The sequence below is a fragment of the Hylobates moloch genome, unplaced genomic scaffold (genome assembly GCF_009828535.3).
Source record: "Hylobates moloch isolate HMO894 unplaced genomic scaffold, HMol_V3 SCAFFOLD_2, whole genome shotgun sequence".
In the NCBI taxonomy this organism is placed as follows: Eukaryota; Metazoa; Chordata; class Mammalia; order Primates; family Hylobatidae; genus Hylobates; species Hylobates moloch.
This window is the reverse complement of record NW_026652277.1, coordinates 166,124,310-166,147,128: the sequence shown is the minus strand read 5'-3', so window position 1 is coordinate 166,147,128 and position 22,819 is coordinate 166,124,310. Positions and strand designations below refer to the sequence as shown.

Below are 22,819 nucleotides of genomic sequence, written 5' to 3'. Positions count from 1 at the left end.
TGAGGTCAGGAGTTCAAGACCAGCCTGGCCAACATGGTGAAACCCCATCTGGACTAAAGATACTAAAAAAAATTAGCCATGCAAGGTTGAGGCAGGAGAATCGCTTAAACCAGGAGGCAGAGGTTGCAGTGAGCTGACATCATGCCACTGCACTCCAGCCTGGGCCACAGAGTGAGACCGTCTCATAAATAAACAGACTGTGAGATTCCGGATTCCCAGTTGTTAGGCAGGGATCTATGGATTTAGCGAAGATGTAGACCAGTGGTGCCAGGAGAGGCTGCCATGCACAGCCTGTCAACGCTGCCCACCGGGGGTGGGGAGTGTGCCCACAGACCATCTCCCTGGGACTGATGCCCATGACAGAAGTAGATCATGCTGTCTCTTCTCCATGTGAGTAGACCCAGGAGTCTCATGTTCCCTGCCAGTATCCATGGAACAGCAACAGACTAACTTACTTGCTTGTAAGTAGGGCAACGTCAAATCCCAGATTCAGCAGGTACTTTTGTAAGAAAACATTTTTAAAATGACAGAGTAAGAAAATGAGCCGGGCGCGGTGGCTCACGCCTGTAATCCCAGCACTTTGGGAGGCCAAGGTGGGCGGATCACGAGGTCAGGAGATCAAGACCATCCTGGCTAACACAGTGAAACCCCGTCTCTACTAAAAATACAAAAAAAATTAGCCGGGCGAGGTGGCGGGCGCCTGTAGTCCCAGCTACTCGGGAGGCTGAGGCAGGAGAATGGCGTGAACCCCGGGGGGCAGAGCCTGCAGTGAGCAGAGATCACGCCACTGCACTCCAGCCTGGGCGACAAAAAAAAAAAAAAAAAAAAAAAAGAAAATGAATAAAGCTACCACAAAAGAAAGAAGAAAGTGAATAAAGTCACCAATAAGAAAATGAATAAAGTTATGCTGTTCCACCCAGTGCCTCTGTGAGTCATCTTTCTTGGCGACCCCAACACCTACAAACCATGCAGTGGGTTGACATCCTGGGACTGCTGCTCCTGGTGGGAGGGAACTAATGTCACTTGCTTGACAATGAGACTGACCTTTTCTTCCACCATGCCTTCATCTCTCTCTCCAAATACTGACTTTTTTCCACTATATTTGTAAAAGTTATGTGATTGTACGACTATAGCTCTTCTGTGGTATCTACAGGTTGATACAAATAATTAAAAATCAAAACATCAACGTATCTAAGAACCAAATGGTGCACGTGACTCCCCGGAGAAGGACATAAATGCCACATTGCCACTTGAAGGAGAATCTTCCCGGTATCAACTCCCGTGGATTCTCTTATTTCATTTCACATTCCCTCTGCTTTTCCTCACAGTCAGCTACCACGCTCTGAGGAGCCCGTGCCATCTCCATTTTCCCCACCCCTTTTTCACTTTGCCTCACACCAGTCAAATCCAAATATCCGAGAGTCAGACACTGGGTGAGTGTCTGCTTCTTGGCAACTCCCAGGTGGTTATGATATGCTTCCCGGACTGCAACACTGACCTTCGGAACTGAAATGATGAATTCATGTCAGAAGAAATAGGATTTGGGGAAGAATTCATTACCTGGACCATTTTCAGCAGCTGGAATAAAAAGTACTTAACAATAACAACAAAAATCACACACAAAGGCCAAAAAGTGTTTTGAAAAAGTGCTTTGAGAATTTACTGTACAGTTTTTTTAAACAATTTATTTATATGTTGGCTTCTACATGCTCTTACATTCGTGTAAAACATTTATACATATTCTTTACAATTTGTACATATATTAAATGGCTATAGCATAAACATTGTTCTATGGGATTTTATAGAAGAAAAATCAAGTGGGGAAATTATTTATGAAACATTAACAAAAACCCGTGATATTGAAGAACAAGATGTTCTCATATTCATTTGATTTCCTCATCTACTTATTTTTGGTGTCATTTGATTGATGCTGGCCCAGACTTTCCATTTCCCATAATTATTAGGTCAGAAAAATGAAAGCAGCGGGAGGGAACGCGGTAAGGCACCTGTGGGAGACGGGAGCGCTCCTCCGCGGGGTGAGACAGTGGCTGCCAGTGCTGAGTTCGAGCTGACGGTGGGCCAAAGTCCTGTTTTGCTTTATGCCGTTAACTGAAGTGCTGGAAGTGCTGGTGCTCAGAAACATCCTGTGTGAAGTTTCGGATGTAGTCAGGAAGGGCACTGGTCTGTTCTTTCTCTCCAACCTCAGAGCCCCGGGGATTCTGTACACTGTTCAGGCTGCAACCCTTCTCAGTCCCTACACTTTTTCATCTAATGCGGAGCTAAACTGTGCTTTTTCTCTTTGCTAATTACACCAACTGGCCATGAACCCGCCACCCAAACCAAGCAGTGTGCCATGCCCGCAGCAGCGCTTCTCATCATGGTGGATGAGCAGTCAAAGAATAAGAAAGGTCCAGAGGCTCCGGGGTGCTGGGTGCCCTCCTCCCCCCCAGGCCCTCCTGAACACAGGCCTCCGCACAGCCACTCACCCGTCGGACCAAAGCCACAAAATTCTCTAAAAAGTCCCACAATTCTTCTAATGTATTCTTTATGGCATAAAACATGCCTTAACCATGATTAGGAAGGAAGAGCCAAGAGAGAAAGCACTGGTCCTCACATAAGAGCAACACATCAGAAATGACGCTGAGGACACGGGTGGCCAGGGGTATCTGCTCATCTGCCAGGCTGTGGGGTCCCCCTGGAGGGACATGGGATGGCCCACCTGCCACACACCATGATGGCACTAGCAGCCCCAGGGGCCCCCAGCATCCTCCCTCCTGAACTGTAAGCACTTGAGCTGTAACTGTGGCAGTGAAAGGCATAACGACTTCCCTCAATGACAGCAGCCCCAGAGGACTGAAAAGAGTTATAAAAATATACAAACGTAGATATTTTTTATTCTGGCATAGTTCATATTTTTAAGAAAGTAATTAGTAATTAATTATCTGACACTGGGTAAGAACTGGAAGATTGTGGGAGACTTATAAATTATATAAGACATATAATTTATAAGACATATAAATTATGACTCTATGTAAAATAGTGGGGAGAAACCCCTCATTTTCCATTGAAAATTCTGGTAACTTTTAAGTACTTTCCAAAAATAGAGACAATTTCCACTGGTTTAAATAATGGATGCGGAAATGAACAAAAGACCATCCCTAAGTAACGGACGCATTTAGGGTGGCTAATAAAATAAATGCAGTTTTTTGCAACTCTGTTTCTTTTTGGTTTTGTTTCCTTTTTTTTTCTGAATAACAGGGGAAAAAAAAGTTTTCAATTGCATTGCCCCAAGTCAGGAGAAAGCACGCGGCGTTCTCTTCAAGGCCTGTTCTGTCCTACATCACCGGAAAGCGGCTGAGGGCCTGCCTCAGCTTTTCTGCAATCTGACAAGAAAGCAAAACAAAACAACGTTGAGATATCACTCCCATTACGACCTCACAGTATTCTTTATTCATAACTCCAACAAGTTAAACATTACACAAATTCCAATTCTTTAACTGGTCTTTTTGGCACCAGCCCTGCCCCGTGTTGCTGCTGGAGAGACCTTAACCCCCAATGGCACTGGCAGTGCTGGGGCCCAAGCTGGCCCTGGTGATCCCTTCCCGCCGGGAGGCGTCTACACGTGCTCCCCACCTCTGTCCTAGCGGCGCTTCCAGACCGCCTGCTTTTCCTCAGATGAGCTGGGGGCTCAGGTCTTCATGCTTGCCTAGAGCCCCCTCCGTTCCTGGAGGAGTATGAGCTTCCAGAATCCTCTGAAGGTTGTGTCGCCCTGGCCACACCCTGCTGTCACTGCTGAGTGTGCAGACAGCACGAGCCTGCCTGTGAAGCTAACGAGGCGCTGTGGTGGTCTATGCGCCAGGGCCTCCTGCTCCTTGAAGGCGCAGCTGTTTTATCCATCACTGGATGCTAAACATCCAGAGTGAGGGCTTGGTATATAAGAAACACTCAATATATGTCCGCTCCATGAACACATACGCAAATTTTAGTAACTTAAGGGTTACTTTGCCATAAAACTTAGATCTAGAACCTGACAATGTTATATCAGCTACTTAGGTTTATGCAAAGACAGTGATGAAACACATGGTTTTCTATTCTGAATTACAATGTCACTATACCATACTTGGATTCGAAAATCAATAAATCAACACTATCAAAATTCTAAGAGTTGCCCTTGCATTATTTTCTCACACAGACAAATGTCATCTGTTATATTCTAATATACAATGAAAGGCAAATCCACAATGGCACCAACTGACAGGGAAAGTGTGCATTTAAAGAGCACAGGACCCATGTCCTGTAAGGGAGGACACGGCTTAGGTGAGTTCCTCCTGTAAGTTAGTCTCCCAACCCAACTGTCCAAGACACAATTCACAAATATGCATTAGGTACATCAAGCACAGTTCTCCTTTAAGAACTGGCTGCTGGAGACAGGCGTTTTCAGCAGTGTCCAACTCGCAGATGCCACCAGCATGGCTGAGCAGAGGGCTTGCTCACCACTCCCCATGAACATGGCTTAGATCCCACAGCCAGAGGGGAGCTGGGTAGGCAGCAAGGCCGCCAGCGGAGGCTGGATTCTACATTACAGACCTTACCTGCAGGTGCCTGAGGTGGACATGCTACTAGATTTTTGTTTTCTATAGACTCTGGTAAACAACAAAATTACTAAGCAGAGGTAAGACAAATTTAAGTTTTCATTATTGTTTTGTGAATAGAACCATCCCAGGTCTTGCTTTTTTGGTTTTCTCTCTGCTATTTCCATGGCGCATTGTGAAAACCTTATTCCCAAAAAGCAAAGCTGCCTTTGGTTTCCTGTGTGGTGCCAGGCTCCTGTTCCAGCTGCCAACGGAGCCCCAGGGACGGCTGGGTGACCTCATCTCATTCAGCACCGTTCCTGGTGCAAAGAGGCACAGAGAGGCTGTGACAGGGGAAGGAGCTGCACAATAAGGAACTTCTTGGGGCCTTGCAACTAGCATCCAAGACCCCTGCTTCAGAAGAAAACCTTTTTTAACCCAGTGTTATCCAAAAAGCAAAGGGCAGATGGAATTAGGAGATTAAAAAAATCCTGTCCAAAATTTAGGCTCCTTTGGTTTATTACTTAGGAGTAAAGAACACAAACAGATTAACTTTACATGGTCAAAGTGGTTTACCAGCAACCCTCTCCTCAAGCACATGTGAAAGGCACACGGACGCCCACTCACCGTTTCGTAAAACTGCACTTGCTGCTCCAGGTACAGGCGGATGACACTGTTGTAATCATAGATCCGGTTACTGTGAAAGTGATTCATCTCAGCTACAACCAAAACCAAAACATCAATCAGTTTTCCCTCCAAGTTTTCAAATGACAACACCTGGTTTCTCTGCTCAGTTACAATTAATCATCAACCTGACCTAACCTGGTTGGCTGTTGTTGTCAGTTCTTGGCAAATCACTTTACTAAGAGGTTAGAAAAACAAGTTGAGCCGGGCGCAGTGGCTCACACCTGTAATCCCAGCACTTTGGGAGATGAGGTGGGTGGATCACCTGAGGTCAGGAGTTCAAGACCAGCCTGGCCAGCATGGCAAAACCCCATCTCTACTAAGAATACAAAAATTAGCCGGGCATGGCCACAGGTGCCTGTAATCTCAGCTACTCGGGAGGCCGAGGCAGGAGAATTGCTTGAACTCAGGAGATGGAGGTTGCAGTGAGCCGAGATTACACCACTGTACTCCAGCCTGGGTGACAGAGCGAGACTGTCTCAAACAAAACAAAAAAACAAAACAAAACAAAACAAAACAATGACAAACATTACTTTCCAGTAAATGAATGACTTGCACTGACTTGCATATTCAAAACTATAAAATCCAATACAGATAAATCACCCAAATTGGACTATTACTCTAACAGAATCGATCAAACAGAAAATACTTGGTCATATCTGCTACAGATGACTGCAGTTCAAAGCCTCCAGTGTGTCTGCATTGGATCCAGCAGGCACCTGGGGTCCCTGCCCCGCTCCCTCCTGCGCAGCAATTGCTTCAGCAGGTTTCTGGTGAAAGGCTGGGCAGCGTGTGGGACAGCGGGAGACCCTTCTTCAGTACGGGAAGCTTTGCTGCCCCTGAGCACCAGCGACGCTGTCAGAACTCAACCTCTCACAGGGCAGGAGGACTGGATGCTGAGGGACAACTTTCTTCATCTTTGCTGAATACATGGATTCCTTATTTCTCTGTCCCCCTCTGCCCCTGCCCCCAACTCTAGAGGAGTCTTCGTCATCAGAGGCCTCATTGCCTCCCTCGGATGCCTCCTACACCACCTTCTCCCAAGCCCTCCAGGCTGAGAAAGCCAGCCGCTGCACAGATTCCCATGACATGCAAACTGTTCTACATTTTACATTCAGTTATTTGAAGTTGTACAAAGCTTTGTATTTATCAATTTGGATAACCTCAAACACAAGTTCAAAACCAAATTCCCCATTTCAAACCCTTCAAAACCCAAAACTTCAATCAGGTTTCCTTGTTTTTGCTGTAGTGGCCTCTTGGCTCTGGACACTCCTCATCCTTCTCTTTCTCCCATGAATGCCCCAGTCTTGAAAGCTGTTCCTTGGAAAAGCCTGCAAATGTGCTTCACTCTCTTCTCCCCAGTACCACATCTTTAGGTCCTCAAAGCTCAGACTACAACAGTGACATGGTCTTCTGGTTGGGCTCTTGGACAGTGTCTGCATCTTCCAATCTCCCCTCCATAACTAGCAAATCCTTCTCTCTTGAGGACTGATTTTTTTTACTCCCTTTTAATGGCTTCTTAATGCCCACATCAAGTCTAGAGCTTTCAAGTTCTTTCACAATCAAAATTTATTTCCCAATAACCTCTAAGTATGTTTTACTCTTTCACACCCATGACACAATCTAGCACCACAATTTTGTGGCTTTTGTTCCTAACAGAACACGCTCTCCATTCTCTGCCCATGCAAGTGCCATCCACCCATCCGCCAACAGGAAAAATCCACTTGCTGCCCTCATCTGCTCAAGAACACTCAAACCTATACAAATTCATGTCTTTTTTTTTAACACAAAAAAACTGTGCCTAAAATGACACACCCAAACCCCTTCACGTTCCATGATCCCAAGGCACTCAGTGTTAACAGACTGCTAAAAGCTGGGCTCTGGCATTTAATAGAGCATTATGATACCACAGATTACAAAAGGAATCTTCAATGTCTCTCAGAAATAATAAAATGTGCAGTTTTAGTCAAGCTGTCATCCATAGCCAGAGAAGGTGGCAGGTGAAAAACTGAATAAATATTACAGATTTTCATCAGCACCGGGATCCTGCAAACGAAGGGCTTACAAGGCTCTCACTTACTTAACTGCTGCTCACATCTGGATTTCTCTCTAGCAAGAGAAACTTTGCTGGGGAAAAAAAGCCTCCACCAGCACCTCGTAAGGACCCTTTCATCTTACCTTGCAACGCGTAAGACATGATGCTGACTCTCTTCACCATGTTCTGTTTGTCTTGTAGGGTGATTTTACTTGTTGCAACTAGTTTGTCACTTTCTTTCACTTTTTCTATTGCTCCCTGTGAAATATAAAATGCAATGGTATGAATAAAGCTGAAATGATTAGTCATTAGTTTAAAATATAACGATGCTAATATATTCTATAACTGATTTGCTACTGAACAGGAAATACCTCCACAAAATAAAAAGAGAGGAAAGCATCTAAATTTAACTTCCTTCAAGTCCCTTGGAAGCAAAAAGGTTGCTATTCTTGACAAATGTCACTAAGCTAAAATGAACAGTTTCATGCTACAACAAGAGAGAAAAGCAAACAGCACACCATCTCTGTAATATTCAGAAGCCGCTGCCATTTGAAGAGTAGCACATAATGGAAATCAGGCATTAGCAGGTTTTGGAAGTCACGTGGCTAGGTACAGGGCAGCATGTGCACACATGCATTCTCTCTCTCTTTTTATACAACAGAATATTTTATAAGCTAGTGCCTAAGTGTGCTGATTGTAAGTCCTGGGCTTTCCTTTGGTTTTTTGAGAGGTGCTGAATCCATTTAAAGACTCAGATGGAAGTGGCTGGAAAAGCTGCCAAACATTTCCCACTCCAGTGTCATCGTGCTGCTCATTATTTAGGGCTGTCTGGAAAGAACAACTCTATACTCCTGCATTAATTAGGCTCCAGGCCTACAACTCTGATGCTGCTGGCATACATTTCAACAACAAGCTAATTGTTCTGAGTTTTATATTAAGTTATCTGAAGTTGTACAAACCTAATTTACCTATGGTACCCCTTCATGATATTTAAGTTATAAAGCAGAATGCTAAAATGGCCACATGCCAGGACTGTTAAGATCACAGACCAGCCCTTTGCAGAGAGTTTCCTAACAAATCCAAGTACATCACAATATACTAGAGACTACTATGGTTGACATAAAATATAAAATACTCACAACTCATGCCTGAGATGTACAGATTTTTAAAAAGGGAGGGAAAACCAGAATTCATATGTGAGGACACCCCAAACCAATTTTAAAATTCAGTTACAAAACCTTTCTAATGAGAATTATAGATTGTTTCTTTTTTAATAATAAACATATAAAACCAATACTGACTACTGCGCACGTCTGCCTCCTTCACCTGCTGTTGTCTTCTACAAATGTCTACGATCAGGTTACCTTGTGAGTGCCAATGATGTCAGGGAAGCAGCCAAGAAAACCTTTATACTCGTGATTACATTCCATCAGGAAATGGAGATCTTTCTTTGGCTATAACAAGATACAAGCTGATTGTTACTGGCAGAGAAATTAAGAAAATCAAGGAAAAGAGAACTATTATATCCAAAGACTATAAATCCTGCATGTGCTACACTAAATTACTGAGTGTTAGGCATTCAGATCACTTTTTCTAAAAGAAAATGACTCCCAAGACTGCCATACTTTGAACCATATGTTGTAAAGAAAATGACAAAACTTCATTTAATTTTCAAGTTGGTTTGTAAAATTAGTTATTTTGATGTGGCCCAAAATAATACCACCATAAAGGAAGAAAGTTCAGCTAATGCTGTATGTTTACATACAAACAAATGAGTTGCTGCAGTTTAACTTCTAAATATGAGCAGAGAATATAAAAATATTAAAACACCTAATCATTTTAAGCGGTAATTTTAAATTTTTCCATTTTTTCTGAATTATAACTTTAATAGCTATGTTACTCCCATTTCTAAAATGAATGCTTTTTTAGAAGTATCAGCAAAGTAGCCCACAACCACATAAGTGTGTGTACACATGTGTGCATCCATAAACATAGTTTTAAGTCATCTGAAAAAAATTTTTTTAATTAAGGGATTAGAAAATAACTTAGATTCTTCTTAAGGGAACTTATTATCTGTTATCTAAAAAAACCCCTGACACTGGGGTACTAAAGATTCCAATAAAAGCTATGTAGCTATGACAAGGACCTGCCCTGTCCTGGATACTGTAGCAGGTGCTTTTTATTTATGAGCTATTAAATCTTAAGAACCATACAGGGTAGGCATTACCACTGCAGATTAACAGATGAGGAAACCACAGCTCAGAGAGGCTAAGCAATGGTCCATACAGATCTGAGCCAGCATTCTCTCCTGTTCTTTAGAATCTCCTGATGGCTAAGAACAGATCAGAGGCATCAATACTGGAGTGCATTCATTTAGATGTCTTTTTTTCTTTTGAGATAGGGTCTTGCTCTGTCACCCAGGGTGGAGTGCAGTGGTATGATTATGGCTCACTGCAGCCTTGACTTCCCAGGCTCAAGCGATCTTCCTACCTCAGCCTCCCGAGTAGCTGGGACTACAGGCGTACACCACTACACCCGGCTAATTTTTGGGGGTTCACTGTGTTGCCCACGCTGGTCTCGAACTCCTGGACTCAAGAGATTCACCCGCCTTGGCCTCCCAAAGTGCCAGATTACAGGTGTGAGCCACTGTGCCTGGCCTATTTAGATTTCTTGATGACAAATGTATTCAACCACTTTGTCTTAACCTAAGAAACCATGATTAAATACAATTAACAAATATACACAGAAACAGAAAAGAAGAGGGTACTTATTTGGGACGTTTGTCTTAAGACAGGTTTTAAATTACATATGTGGACTAGATAGCATCAAATCTTAATTGGAATTGTGTCATTATGTTAGTACCTGTTCTGCCACGAGACTGGCAATTTCTTCATAAGTCTTTCCTGCTTCTGTTATTGCATCATTGAGATCTGTTTCACCTGAAAATGATCAATTTTATCAGTGGTTATAAGTTATATATATTTTCTTTTCACTTGTTAAAAATTTTATTATTGATTTTATTGGTAAATTTTATTATAGAAACGTTCAAACATTTTCAAAACTATTGGGAATAGAATGAATGCCCATGACCCACTGTCTGCCTTCCCCACTGGCAGCTCTCGTCAGCCTGTGTTCATCTACACCCCAACCCGCTTTCACCGGACATCAGCATCTCATCCATAAATCTTGCCTAATAGATGAGGACTCTAAAACATGAGGCAGTACCATTATGACACCTAAGATGAGACTGTCACTTGGCTATAATGAGGCCTCTCAGGGCGAGCTGGCTGCTTGAATCAGGATGTAAAGGTCCACACAGCACAGAACTGATGCGTTTCTGAACTCTGTGGATTCTTCTCCCTCAGCCCCTTTTTTCCCTGCACGTTTCTTTTCATGGGTGTTGAACTTGTCGTGTGCCTTGGTGCCTGCATTCTGGATGCTGCTGGCTGCATCTCTGGTGATACTTCACACACTCCTCTGTCCCTGTATTCTCTTTACACTGGCTATAGACCTAGACGCCTGATCAGAGTCACACACCGTCAGTTCCAGTTACTTCTACTCTTAGAATGTTAGAAAATGATCGTTATCTAGAATGACCATTGTCTGCATCTTTTATTTTAGTATGAGTTTGCAAAATGGTGCCATTCTATTTCTACCATTCCTTCTTTATTAGCTGAAATACTTCCATAAGGATCAACTTTCCTTTATCAATATTCTGCTTACCCAGAGATAGAGTTTGAACAGGAAAAGCAGGTTAAGCGCTTAATTCTTTCTCGTTATAGTTTTCAAAATAATGAGTTAATCCACCACCATTCTCCAAAAGTAACTGAGATTAATTTCTTAAAAAGCATCTTTATAATTCTGGATTAAAAAATATTTGATATGCTTCATTCCACATTAATTATTATTTTCACTAATGCTCACATTTTCTTTTCTTTGGCGAGCGGTAGGCTCTTCCAATTGGTATCTAAGTCTTTTGATAGGAACCCTGGTTCACTGCGGTGGGACGTGGACCTTACGAGTGGTGCCAGGGAATGCTTCTTGCTACTGGATTGGGTAACTGTTTCCAGGGCTTTAACAGAAAAGCAAATTGTATTTTTTTTTTTTAAGAGGGAAATCACGTAATGAGCTCACACTGATGTTTCCAAAGCAAATTTATGACTTTAGGGGTTTTTTTCATTTATTTTAAAACTTTTTATTTTAAAAATCTTAATTGCTAACAACAGTCACATAATTACATATTTGCTTTATCCTACAATATGTAAATAGTTTTAGAAGTTTTAGAATAACAATACCAACATGATTCTGACTACATGTTTAGTGAAAACAACTAACATTCTTATAGTCTTTCTGACCTTGAGGCACCCGCTCCTGGGGGCATATAAAATGCCATTTTAAGGTGCTTTGAAACAATTCCTCTGTGTGCTATGCCTTCATCTTGATGTATCAAGTCATTTGTTTTATTTTGCTTTTGATTAGAAATTTTTTTACATTTTGATTTAAATTTGTTTTCTAATAATTATGTAAAGCATTCACATTATTCCAAAGTCAACTCTACAAAACAAGATATAATCAGAAGTTTACCTTCCATATCTCTCTCCTCCCCTATAATCATTTAAGAATTTTATCACTTATATTTCCATATGCTCATCCATAAGAATATGCAATGTTTCATGGTTTTGTGCAGGGGCCATGCTAACAGTCTGTATTATTTCAAATTAGTACATGAACTCGTAAAGGAGCACTGGAAGTTATTTTTCTATAATCAGAATATTTCTAGGAATCAAACTCATTTACATTATTGCAAGATCGCATAGTATAGCACTGCTCTAAGACGCCAACACATCTGAGCAAGTGGATGTGATGAGACACAGTACTCCACACTGCTGACCTTCACTGTCCTTTGCAATGGGAGAAAAGCCAGCCAACAGGAACTTGAATGCTTCCTTAAAATATTATCTTAAGTAGAATGATATTCAACATAAAACATACACTGAGTATTTTTAATACTTGAAAAAGTGCTATTTGCCATATGAATATTTAATTATGTACTGATAATTACAGTCCAGAAAATGTTAAAGAATCACGAAGCAGCTCCCAGTGGGGAACCCATGGATGAGCCTGTGGAGCCGGGCCATCATGATGGCCAAAATTCCAGCATCTCTAGGACAAATCTTCTCACCCTGTTGAGACATCACAGAGCCACCATGCTAAAAGGGCTCCAAGACCTCTGCCTCCTCCCTAAGCAATGGGCGTGGCTCGCGTCTCAGCTCTTCCATCACCCACTTGTTACCTGGGCCAAGATGCTTCTCTGTTCTGGCCTTGAGTTCCTAGTCCAGACCTCAAAGCCCGCTTCTGGTCTAAAAGTGTCAACTGTAAGACATGGTAAGGCCAGGGCAACGAGAACTATTGCTATGTGGGAGCCCTAAATCTTACGTTCTGGTGAGAAACTAATTTCTTATTAGTTTATTATTAAAATATTCAGAAACTGACATCCAAAGCACTGTCTGCCCTGAGTATCAGGATCAACACCTGTACCAATTCTACCACTTCTGTAAGCGACAGGAGATAACAGATTTAATAGGTGCCACCTAGCTGACAAATGCTTTTTTTTTTTTTTCTTGAGATGGGGTCTCACTCTGTTGCCCATATTGGAGTGCAATGGTGTGATCATGGCACACTATAGCCTCGATCTCCTGGGCTCAAGCGATCCTCCTGCTTCAGCCTCCAGAACAGCTGAGACTACAGGTGTGTGACACCATGCCTGGCTAATTTTTATTTTATTATTTTTTTGTAGAGATGGAGTCTCCTTATCTTGCCCGGGTTCCTTTCCCTTTTAATAAAGAAAAAGAGCTAACTTGTTCTCGTAAGTGCTGCCAATGTAAACCACGAAGCGATCCATGGGTAAGATACACATTTATAGGATAAGCTGAAACAGTTATGAGTTAAGGAGAAAACAGGCAACACACACTTGTTACTTGGTCAAACATTTTTCCTTGAAATGGCCTTGATGAAATCTGGCTTTTTTTTTTTTTTTTTTTTGAGACAGGGTCTTGCTCTGTCACCCAGGCTAGAGTGCACTGGTAAGATCATGGCTCAGTGCAACCTCTGCCTCCTGGGCTTAAGTGATCCTCCCACCTCAGCCTCCCAAATAGTTGCGACTACCTGTATGCACCACCACACCTGGCTAATTTTTTATTTTTTGTAGAGATGGGGGTCTCACCATGTTGCCCAGGCTGGTCTCAGACTCCTGGACTCAAGTGATTTGCCCACCTTGGCCTCCCAAAGTGTTTGAATTATAGGTGTGAGCCACTGTGCCCAGCCAAATCTGGCCTCTGTCACGGGAAGACTTGGCAGAGAAATGAAACTGATGGCATTGAAACAAAAGTGCTACACCTGAGAGCAAAAAAGGCAAACAAGCTAGCAAGAAAATATAAATTACAACAACCTTTGGCTTTTCTCAAAAGTCCTAGGATGAGGGTGCAAAAGTCCTTAGTGCGGCAGCGTAGCCAATTTACACACCCACAACTAGGGTGCTTCACTGAGGAGGGAGTTAGCGTCTGCAGGATCCTAAGCAGGCAACAGGTCTAGATAAGGCTCTAAAGGCCCACTGGATGAATGAAGAAAGACGCACCTTGATAGCCGCTGGAACTGAACACTGTGGCCAAACTCTGCAAGGCCTTTCCTATCTTCTGATATTCCTTGGGTAATGCTGAAAGAGAAAAAGGATAAACAATTAGTTTTCTGAGCAAACTGAAATGGGATTAAACTATTTCCTAAAAGTGATTATAGTAACGTTTGAAGTGATTCAAAATTGTCTATATATTTCTTCACAAAATACTGTTGCAAAAGTGATTGTTTTTTCAATTGATTTCTTTCGATTATTTTTAATTGACTGTTCAATTAATGGTGGATGCTATTATTATTGACAATCACGCCTACATTCTCATTCACCAAATGAGACATTAAGTGAAATGGAAGCTCCTTTAGATGATTTCTAGCTTACAATGTACTTCTAGCGACACCGCGCTTGATCATCACGATAGCCCCTCTACCAGATGCAGAGACACCATCCTCATGCTGAGGATGAGGAAAATAAGGCTCAGACAACTGACTTGCCCAAGGTCACATGGCTAATAAATGCCGGACGTGGACTTGTGATTCCAAATACGTAGCCTTTCCCACTCTGTTACGGGTGCATAAATGACCATTTGCAAACCATAATCACCAAAGACTGAAAGCAACAAGGTATGGAGAAAAATACAACAGCCAGACTTCGCATAACCAGGGAAGAGGGGTCTGAGTTTTCTCATCTGTATAAAGAGATGATTTCACTAAATCACCCCGAAGGTTTCTTTTTAAGGTGCTAAGATTCTAGGATCACTTTGGAGAACTTCCCAAGCGTCTCTGCACCTTAGGCTACTTTCTTTGCATCTGTATGGAGTCCCCTTAAATGGAGCATCTGTTTGCCTTTCAAAAGAAACCATTATTTGCATTTAAAGACTCACTGCAGTATTAAAGGAGGAAAAGAAAACTTTTAATGTTTCTTTAAAAACTATTTAGGCCAGAGACATTTGAGGTAAGGTCTATAAGTAGCAGTTATCAGGAAACATGAATCCAAATTACATGAGCTCAGTTAATTTTAATAAATTGTCCCCCTGTGGTACCTCGGTTTTGCCTCTCTACCTAAAGGCACCTGGCATGTGGTTCACCATGCAGAGTGTGTGCTAGAGTTTTCATTCTACACATTAGGAATTTTAAAGAACTATTTTGAGAAACAAGAGGAGATACGCCTGAGTCAATCCCTTTCCCCACCCCCACAAAAGAGCAGCCTGAGGCAGTATTCCCTAGTTTCTACATTTAGCCTTGTGAATTACACAGGACACGAAGTTCATCAGACGTTTTAATTTTTTAAAAGATACCATAATCCCAAATTTTTATGATATCCCTAAAAAATGCAATTGTAAAATTTACACTCAGGAAAAATGGCTTTCAAAGAACATACAGATTTAAATGATGTGTTATGATGGTCTTGCAAGAGTTTACAGTCAAAATTAATTCATTGCCTTTAAAACTGAATTCTTTCATTTATACTTTAGAGCAGCGGTCCCCAACCTTTCTGGCACCAGGGACTGGTTTCATGGAAGACAATATTTCCATGGATAGACAGTGGGTTGGAGGGATGGTATGAGGATGGAACTGTTCCACCTCAGATCATCAGGCATTAGATTCTCATAAGGGCTCACAAGCTTGTATGCATGGCTCATAATAGGGTGCGAATTTCTATGAGAATCTAATGCCACTGCTGATCTGACAGGAGGCGGAGCTCAGGCAGTAATGCGAGTGATGGGGAGTGCCCGTAGATAGAGATGAAGCTTCACTTGCCTCCTACTGTGCAGTAATGGTTCATGTACCAGTCCATGGCCTGGGGATTGGGGACCTCTGCTTTAGAGAACAATGTCAACTTTGCTTTTTGTTCATGAGTCATCCTCTACGACCAAAGTCTTGACAGAGGTTTTGTTTTCTAGACGCTGCATTTGTATACATTATTTCTCAGGGCTAATTCTATATATTTAGGATACAGCATCATATTTCTTTGCTATGGGAAAGAAACAACTGTTATTCCTGATGTCTTCCCCTCAAGCACGAACAGCTGGTATGTTACAAGTTGTTTTGTTGGTATAAGATAATATGTGGATGGTAAAGCACCACTGGTACTGGTATTGCTGCTAGTAGAGGAAGAGGTAGAGGTAGTATTGGCCAATGGTTGAGGTAAGGCAGGGCCTGGCAGACTTCCTCTGCAAAGTGCCGGATAGTAAATGTTTTAGGCTTTATGGATCCACAAGTTTCTGTTGAAACTACTCAACTCTACCATTATGACACAAATGTAGCCAAAGACAATATACAAATAAATGGGCATGGGTGTGTTCCAATAAAACTTTATTTACAAAGTAAGTGGCAAGCCAAATTTGGTGCTCAGACCATGGTTTACTGACTCCTGATGTAAGGCTTTGGATTTTCAGATCTGGATTGAATAGTAATACTGGCATTGTCTTTGCTGTGCTATCTTATTAATTCATCTACGAGTCACTCCATATTTAGGTTCCTGCTCTTTAAAATTATCATTGGATTTCAAATTCTGATTGTTTTCCTTTTTTAGTGTAAAAATATCACCTTTAAAAAAATCATCACAAGAACAGATCCCTTTCCTATGCTTAGCCTCAAAGGCTGACGTAAAAGTAGGTATATGTTACTCATAATTCAAAATATACAACATTTTTTAACTGAATACAACCAATACTCCTGTATGGTGTTATAAGGTGAAGGCCAGAAAATTCTTAGTGATAGATTAGAAGGCCCTTTTCTCTAGAGGTTAAGACATAGCAATAAGGGCAGACCAGATATAAAGGAGAGAAGTCCTAGGACTCTAAGGGAGTTAAAGACATCGGCACATTGGACAGCAGTGCAATCCCAGCATTTCAGGGCCTGACAAGTCATTCTGCAGCCTCTGAGCCTGTGGGTGTAACAGGGCAGCAGCCCGCGGCATTAGCCCCGCAGCTGGATACGGGACTGTTTTTCTATCCTGGGCCACATGTGTGGTGACAGAGCTGCACAATTCTGAGGAATACAGGAAAAACCTTCAGCAGAATGAAAGCCTACAAACAAAGAAGAAGGAGGGAGGCAGGAAGTGCTTAGGGACACAGCAGAGTGGTCAGAAAGCTGTGACTGACAGTGACACTCTCCCCTCGGCAGTGCTTCTGCTGTGACATATTTTCTACTACTAACTATATTGGTTTTTCTAAACACTATGGCTTTAGTCAAATATACAACATCTTACCAAATGGATGAAGATTAAAAAATAAAATCATGAGACTAAGAATAACTACAAGCACTCTCAAAACATGCAAAAATGATTAATTTTCCAAAGATTATAAAGCCCCAAATTACTGGAACTAATTAAGTGAACATGGTATTCCCTATGAGATTTCTTAACCTGGCTTTACTGGTCAATTTTCTGTGGTTTAACTTGGGTGAAGTAAGATTAAGCAGAATCACAGGAGGGACATTACTGCCGTCCACCAACTACACTTCTGTTCGAGGCAGCAGGTTCCCCTCTATGATAAGGGACATAAAACTGAGCCTGCATCACCCACTGTGAGCCCAGTGCACTGTGAGGAGTGGACTTACGGCCCGTGCAGCGCTTCCAGTGCTCCTGCCCCACCGTCAGCAGCTCCTTCACGCCGTCATCCATGGCCTTGGTGAACTTCCCCACAGCCTCGCACTTCTGCTCTCTGTGGGTGAAGGTGGCCGTCAGTCACATAAGCAGGAGAAACAGCACTGCTGTGGGGACACTCAGGCCAAACATAACCACAGACACTTGTTTTCTTGCATGATAACAACTCCCCTTTCACTAAGTTAGCCTTAAATACAGGCTTGATGCAGACATTTAAAGAACTACTTAAAAAGCGGTGATGTATATTTTAACTTTGCTTCCTTTCTGCTTCTACAATTCTGTGAATTTTAAAATTATTCTAAAGTAAACAGAATAATAATTTCTTGAATATCTTATTTAGGAAAATTCCAATCACGGGGGGGAGCATCAAATCTATAAGAGAATAACAGGGGTTGCTAATGTTAGCTGCCATTCATTCCAAGTACTCCATGAAATAGAGACAACAACCTGGATACACAATCACTTAAGTGATCCTAAAGATACCAGTTCTTTCTAAGGATGTCAGAAGTGTATTTACCAACCTGAAAAGATCACAATATGCTGTTAGATGAAAAAAGCAGATTATAAAACAAAATTTCTAGTGTGAGGTCATTTTTGTTTAAACAATCTTTCCTATAATTACATTCGTACAGAGGATTTGGGAGACTAAACACTAGCATATTAACACTGATTTTCTCTCTGGGTGGTTGAAGGGTTACGTGTATGTGTGTGTGTTTCTTGTCTATACTTTTGGTAACACATATGCAATAATTTTATGATAAAGAAGCTTAAAATTATGTAGTTGCAGCTACTCGGGAGGCTGAGGCAGGAGAATGGCGTGAACCTGGGAGGCGGAGCTTGCAGTGAGCGGAGATCACGCCACTGCACTCCAGCCTGGGTGACAGAGCGAGACTCCGTCTCAAAAAAAAAAAAAAAAAAAAAAAAAAAAAAAAAAAAAAAAAAAAAAACAAAAAAGCTTAAAATTAAAAACCACGCAAAGAGAAAAGGAACTACTTCAAAGTTTCAACTGACCCGGTATTTAAAAAAACTACATGATTAAATCAATCAACAGATTAAAAAAGCATACAGAAAAAGCAGGTTAGAGACTGCTTCCTCAAGGCAATGTTCAAAGAGATTTGCTGTCTGAATATTGCGTGGGTTTTAGGTGGTTCCGTGCCGCTTGGTTTCATCACACTGTTGGAAACAGCTACTCAGCACTGTGTCAACTATGAAATCACTGGCTTCAAGGTGAAAGAAAGATTTTCATTTGATGTTGTGGTTAGAAAGACAGTACTTCGATGTACAAATGATGTTTCCCTTGTCATTGGACTACAAATCCCACTCATTTCATAAAAGTCTAGTCTGACAATTTGAGTTTCGGCTGCGGCTACACTGGCTGAGGCCTGATGGCCAAAGGAGGAGGGTGCGGATTGAGAAGAAAGAAAACCTGGCAGCGTCTCTCACATTTCTACTAAGTCCAAGTCAGGTGCCTCTGGTTCCATGGTGGAAAATATCATGACTCCTGCCAGCTCATCTCTCTCGGCCTTCCTCTTTCCAGTTTTCCATTCCTGTAAATGAGAATGTTGTAAGGTTCAAGTGGAGAGCACAGTCAAACTGGTCTTCAAAATTCCCAAACAGGACCAGCTCATTGATCACCTTTATCTTTCTAATTTTCAGGAAGCAGCTCCCACTCTATCCCTCTCTGCACCATGGACTAAATACCTTTATACTCCGAATGTCATCTTAGGGCATGAACAGTGTCATTCCACAGAATGGTCCTAATGGGCACAAATCTTTTGAGAATGAACCAATTCAGCCATGTTCCCTTTCCAATGGCTACCTATATAAAAACAGCAAACAGAAACACCCTACACTTTTTTTTTTTTTTTTTTGAGACAGAGTCTCACTTTGCCTTCTAGGCTGGAGTACAGTGGCGTGATCTCAGCTCACTGTATCCTTGAGCTTCCAGGTTCAAGCGATCCTCCCACCTCAGCCCCCAAGTAGCTGGGACTTTAGGCACATGCCACCATGCCTGGCTAATTTTTGTATTTTTTGTAGAGATGGGGTTTCACTATGTTAGCCAGGCTGGTCTCGAACTCCTGTGCTCAAGCAATCTGCCCACCTCAGCCTCCCAAAGTTCTGGGATTCCAGGCGTAAGCCACTGTGCTCGGCCCACCCTATGCATTCTGACCTAGTGCCTCAAATGTTTAGGTTATCTGTTTTCTAAAAAGGTAAACGCTTTTCTAAAATATAAGACAGAAACCAGTATTATGAGCTATTTTTTTTAAAAAAAAACATATTAAGATATACACACACAGAGTACCCAAATCAAAAATATCTAGTGCAATGAATTGTCACAAAGTGAATACTTGCCTAACGACCAACTAGGCCAGGAAGGAGCAAAGAGCTCCCATTCCAAAAGCCCCCGCATTGTCCTTTCTCAAAGCACTGCTGCCTCTTCCCCCCCCCCACAAAGGTAACCAGTAATCTCTCTCTTATGGTTTTCATTTCTTTGCTTTTCTGCTATGGTTTGAATGTGTTCCCTCCAAAATTCAAGTTTTGAAACTTAATAGCCAATGTGATAATATTAAGAGGTGGGGTTTTTAAGAAGTGATTAGGTCATGAGGGCTTCTCCCCTTGTGAATGAGATTAGCGTCCTGATAAAAGGGCTTGATGGAGGGAGTTTGTCCCTTTTTGCTCTTCCACCTTCCACCATGTGGGGACTCAGCATTTCTCCCCTTTGGAGGATGCAGCCCTCACCAGACACCAAATGCTGGTGCCTTGATCTTTGACTTCCAGCCTCCGTAACTGTGAGAAATAAATTTCTGTTGTATATAAATTATCCAGTCTCAGGTATGTTGTTACAGCAGCACAAATGGACTAAGATACTTTGTTTAGAGTTTTACCACCTAAGCATGCATCCTACCCTGTCCTGCTAGTTTTTCAAGCTAGCAAAGAGCCCTATAAATGCGTTCTTTGGTGCCTGGCTTCTTTTGCTCAATCTTGGTTAGGAACTACAGTCAAAATCTTGTGTAGAACTACAGTTTATTCATTTCATTGCTGTATAATATTCTACTGTATGAGTAATCCCCAATTTATTTATCTATTCTACTACTGGTAGCCACCCTTATCAAGTTATGAATGAAGCTGTTACGTAGATGTCTCCTGGTGTCTGTGTGCCTGCATTTCTATTCAGTACATACCCAGGAGTGGAAATGCCAGGTCATATGAGAGGGTTCAACTTCAGTAAATGCCAAACTTTTCCAAATTAGTCTTAACCAATTTTCCCCCAACAGGCTATGAATCCCGGCAGTATCTCACCTCACCAAGATGACACTTGGTATGGTCAGTTTTAGCCATTTTGGCATGTGTGTAGTAGTATCTTGCTGTGGTTTTAATTTGTATTTATTGATTGCTAATGAGATTAGGTACTTTTCTATACATCTGTTGTTGATTCAGATACCTTATTTTATGAAGTACATGATTACGTCTCCTATTTTTCCACTGGGCTTACTGATGTTTTCCTATATTCTGAAATCTAGCCCTTCATTGCTTATATATGTTGCAAGTATCTTCTACTTAGTAGCTTGTTTTTCTCTTGTAATGGCTGAAAAAAGAAGTTCTAATGTAGTCTAATTTATCCACATCTTCCTGCATAGTCTTTTTCATGTCATATTTCAGAAATTCTTCCCTGCTCTCTAGGATACGAGGATGTCCCACATTATCTTCTGTAAGCATTACTATGTTGCTTTTCACATTTAGATCTTCGAGCCACATGGAATTCATTTTCAAGAAAACCATATACAATGAAAACTTTCAAATATATACAAAAGAAGAAAAGTATAATAAACCCCAACAGGTTCAGCTTCAATAATTACCAACACTTTGCCAATCTTTTTAAAAATATCATTAGTTTTATATAGTAAAAGAGATACGGAAGTCATTTACAAGATGAAAGCTTTCGCAACTGTGGTGGCATGGGCAGCTTCACGTGATGCCATCTCAGTAGGGATTTACTTCGGCTTACACACTTTCCAAGAATGGCACCACCTCTAAATAAGAAATGACCTTTGTCTAGAACTACTTTGCTGCCTCCATATTCTGGGAAAACTTTAACTTTCACTGAGCTAACTGGTTATATCTTTCCACCCCCACCTTTAAGGTCAGATCCAATAGCTACTACTCTTGCTTGCAATACTTTTGAGATTTTTCTGGAAGTATAATGACTCCTTTGGCTATAGTTTTGGGTGCTTTCCTTTCAACCAAAACTCAAAGAGTGAAAGAAACTTTCCAAGTGCCTGTCTGCTGTGACTCCACAGGAGACCCACAGCTCCACCTTTAGCACATGTGGCCAAGGGAAAAGCTACCCAGGCACCACTGCTCCCCGGGAGGTGCCAATCTTGTTTCATAGGTATTCTCCTCCATTTTACCTCTGGGATTTTTTTTTTCTTACTTTAAAGCTAATTTGAAATATAATACATACATATATATGTTTGAGACAAAGTTTTGCTCTGTTGCCCAGGCTGGAGTGCAGTGGCACGATCTTGGCTCACTGCAACCTTCACCCCCGGGTTCCAACAATTCTCCTGCTCCAGCCTCCCAAGTAGCTGGGATTACAGGTGTGTGCCACCACACCTGGGGAATTTTTGTATTTTTAGTAGAGACAGGGTTTCGCCATATTGGCCAGGCTGGTCTCGAACTCCTGACCTGAAGTGATCCACCACACCCAGCCTGGGACATGTTTTAAAAACATAACAATATCAATAACAACCCTAATAAAATCAACTGCAGATTGTAGTGAGGTAGTGAGCACATTTCATTTCCCTGCATTGTGCCAGCCAACTGACCCAGCATCAATTACTGAAAAGACTATCCTTGGCCTACTATGTTCAGTGCCATCTTTGTCATAGATCAAGTGTCTACTCTATTCTGCTCTACTGGTTGGTTTGTCTAGCCTTATGCCAATGCCATGCTTTTAAACTTTTTAAGCTTCACAATGAGTTCTGATACGCAATAAAGTCCTCCTCCTATTTCATTCTTTTTCAAGAGCATCCTGGCTATGCTTGGCATTTTGATTTTCTACATATGACATCTTTACTGTTTCCAGTCCATGAGATGCAGTATTAGAAAATTTACTTAGGTCTTCTATTATTTTTCTCAATAATGTTTCATAGTTTTCCATGTAGATCTTTTGTACATTTTCTTGTATTTATTCCTGGATATTTGATACTTTTGATGTTACTGTAAATGACAGGTTTTTTTTAGATTTTCAATTTCTGTTTTTGCTGATAAATATGCAATGTCTTGTGTCCAGCT

General features: G+C 41.6%; 1 protein-coding gene across 3 annotated transcripts in view; it reads right to left on the bottom strand.

Annotated features, from left to right (window-relative positions):
- Positions 1-1,633: 1,633 nt before the first annotated feature.
- Positions 1,634-22,819, bottom strand: part of SNX9 (sorting nexin 9) — a 188,467-nt gene continuing 167,281 nt past the window's right edge. For all 3 annotated transcript variants that reach the window (XM_058435628.1, XM_058435629.1, XM_032161264.2), the window contains 8 exons: positions 18,968-19,071; positions 17,479-17,582; positions 13,925-14,002; positions 10,153-10,229; positions 8,655-8,744; positions 7,434-7,548; positions 5,199-5,290; positions 1,634-3,383 (listed from right to left, as the gene is read on the bottom strand). In XM_058435628.1, coding sequence (XP_058291611.1) covers positions 3,336-3,383; positions 5,199-5,290; positions 7,434-7,548; positions 8,655-8,744; positions 10,153-10,229; positions 13,925-14,002; positions 17,479-17,582; positions 18,968-19,071 — 708 coding nt within the window. In that variant the 3' untranslated portion in view covers positions 1,634-3,335. The remainder of the gene's footprint in view (positions 3,384-5,198; positions 5,291-7,433; positions 7,549-8,654; positions 8,745-10,152; positions 10,230-13,924; positions 14,003-17,478; positions 17,583-18,967; positions 19,072-22,819) is intronic.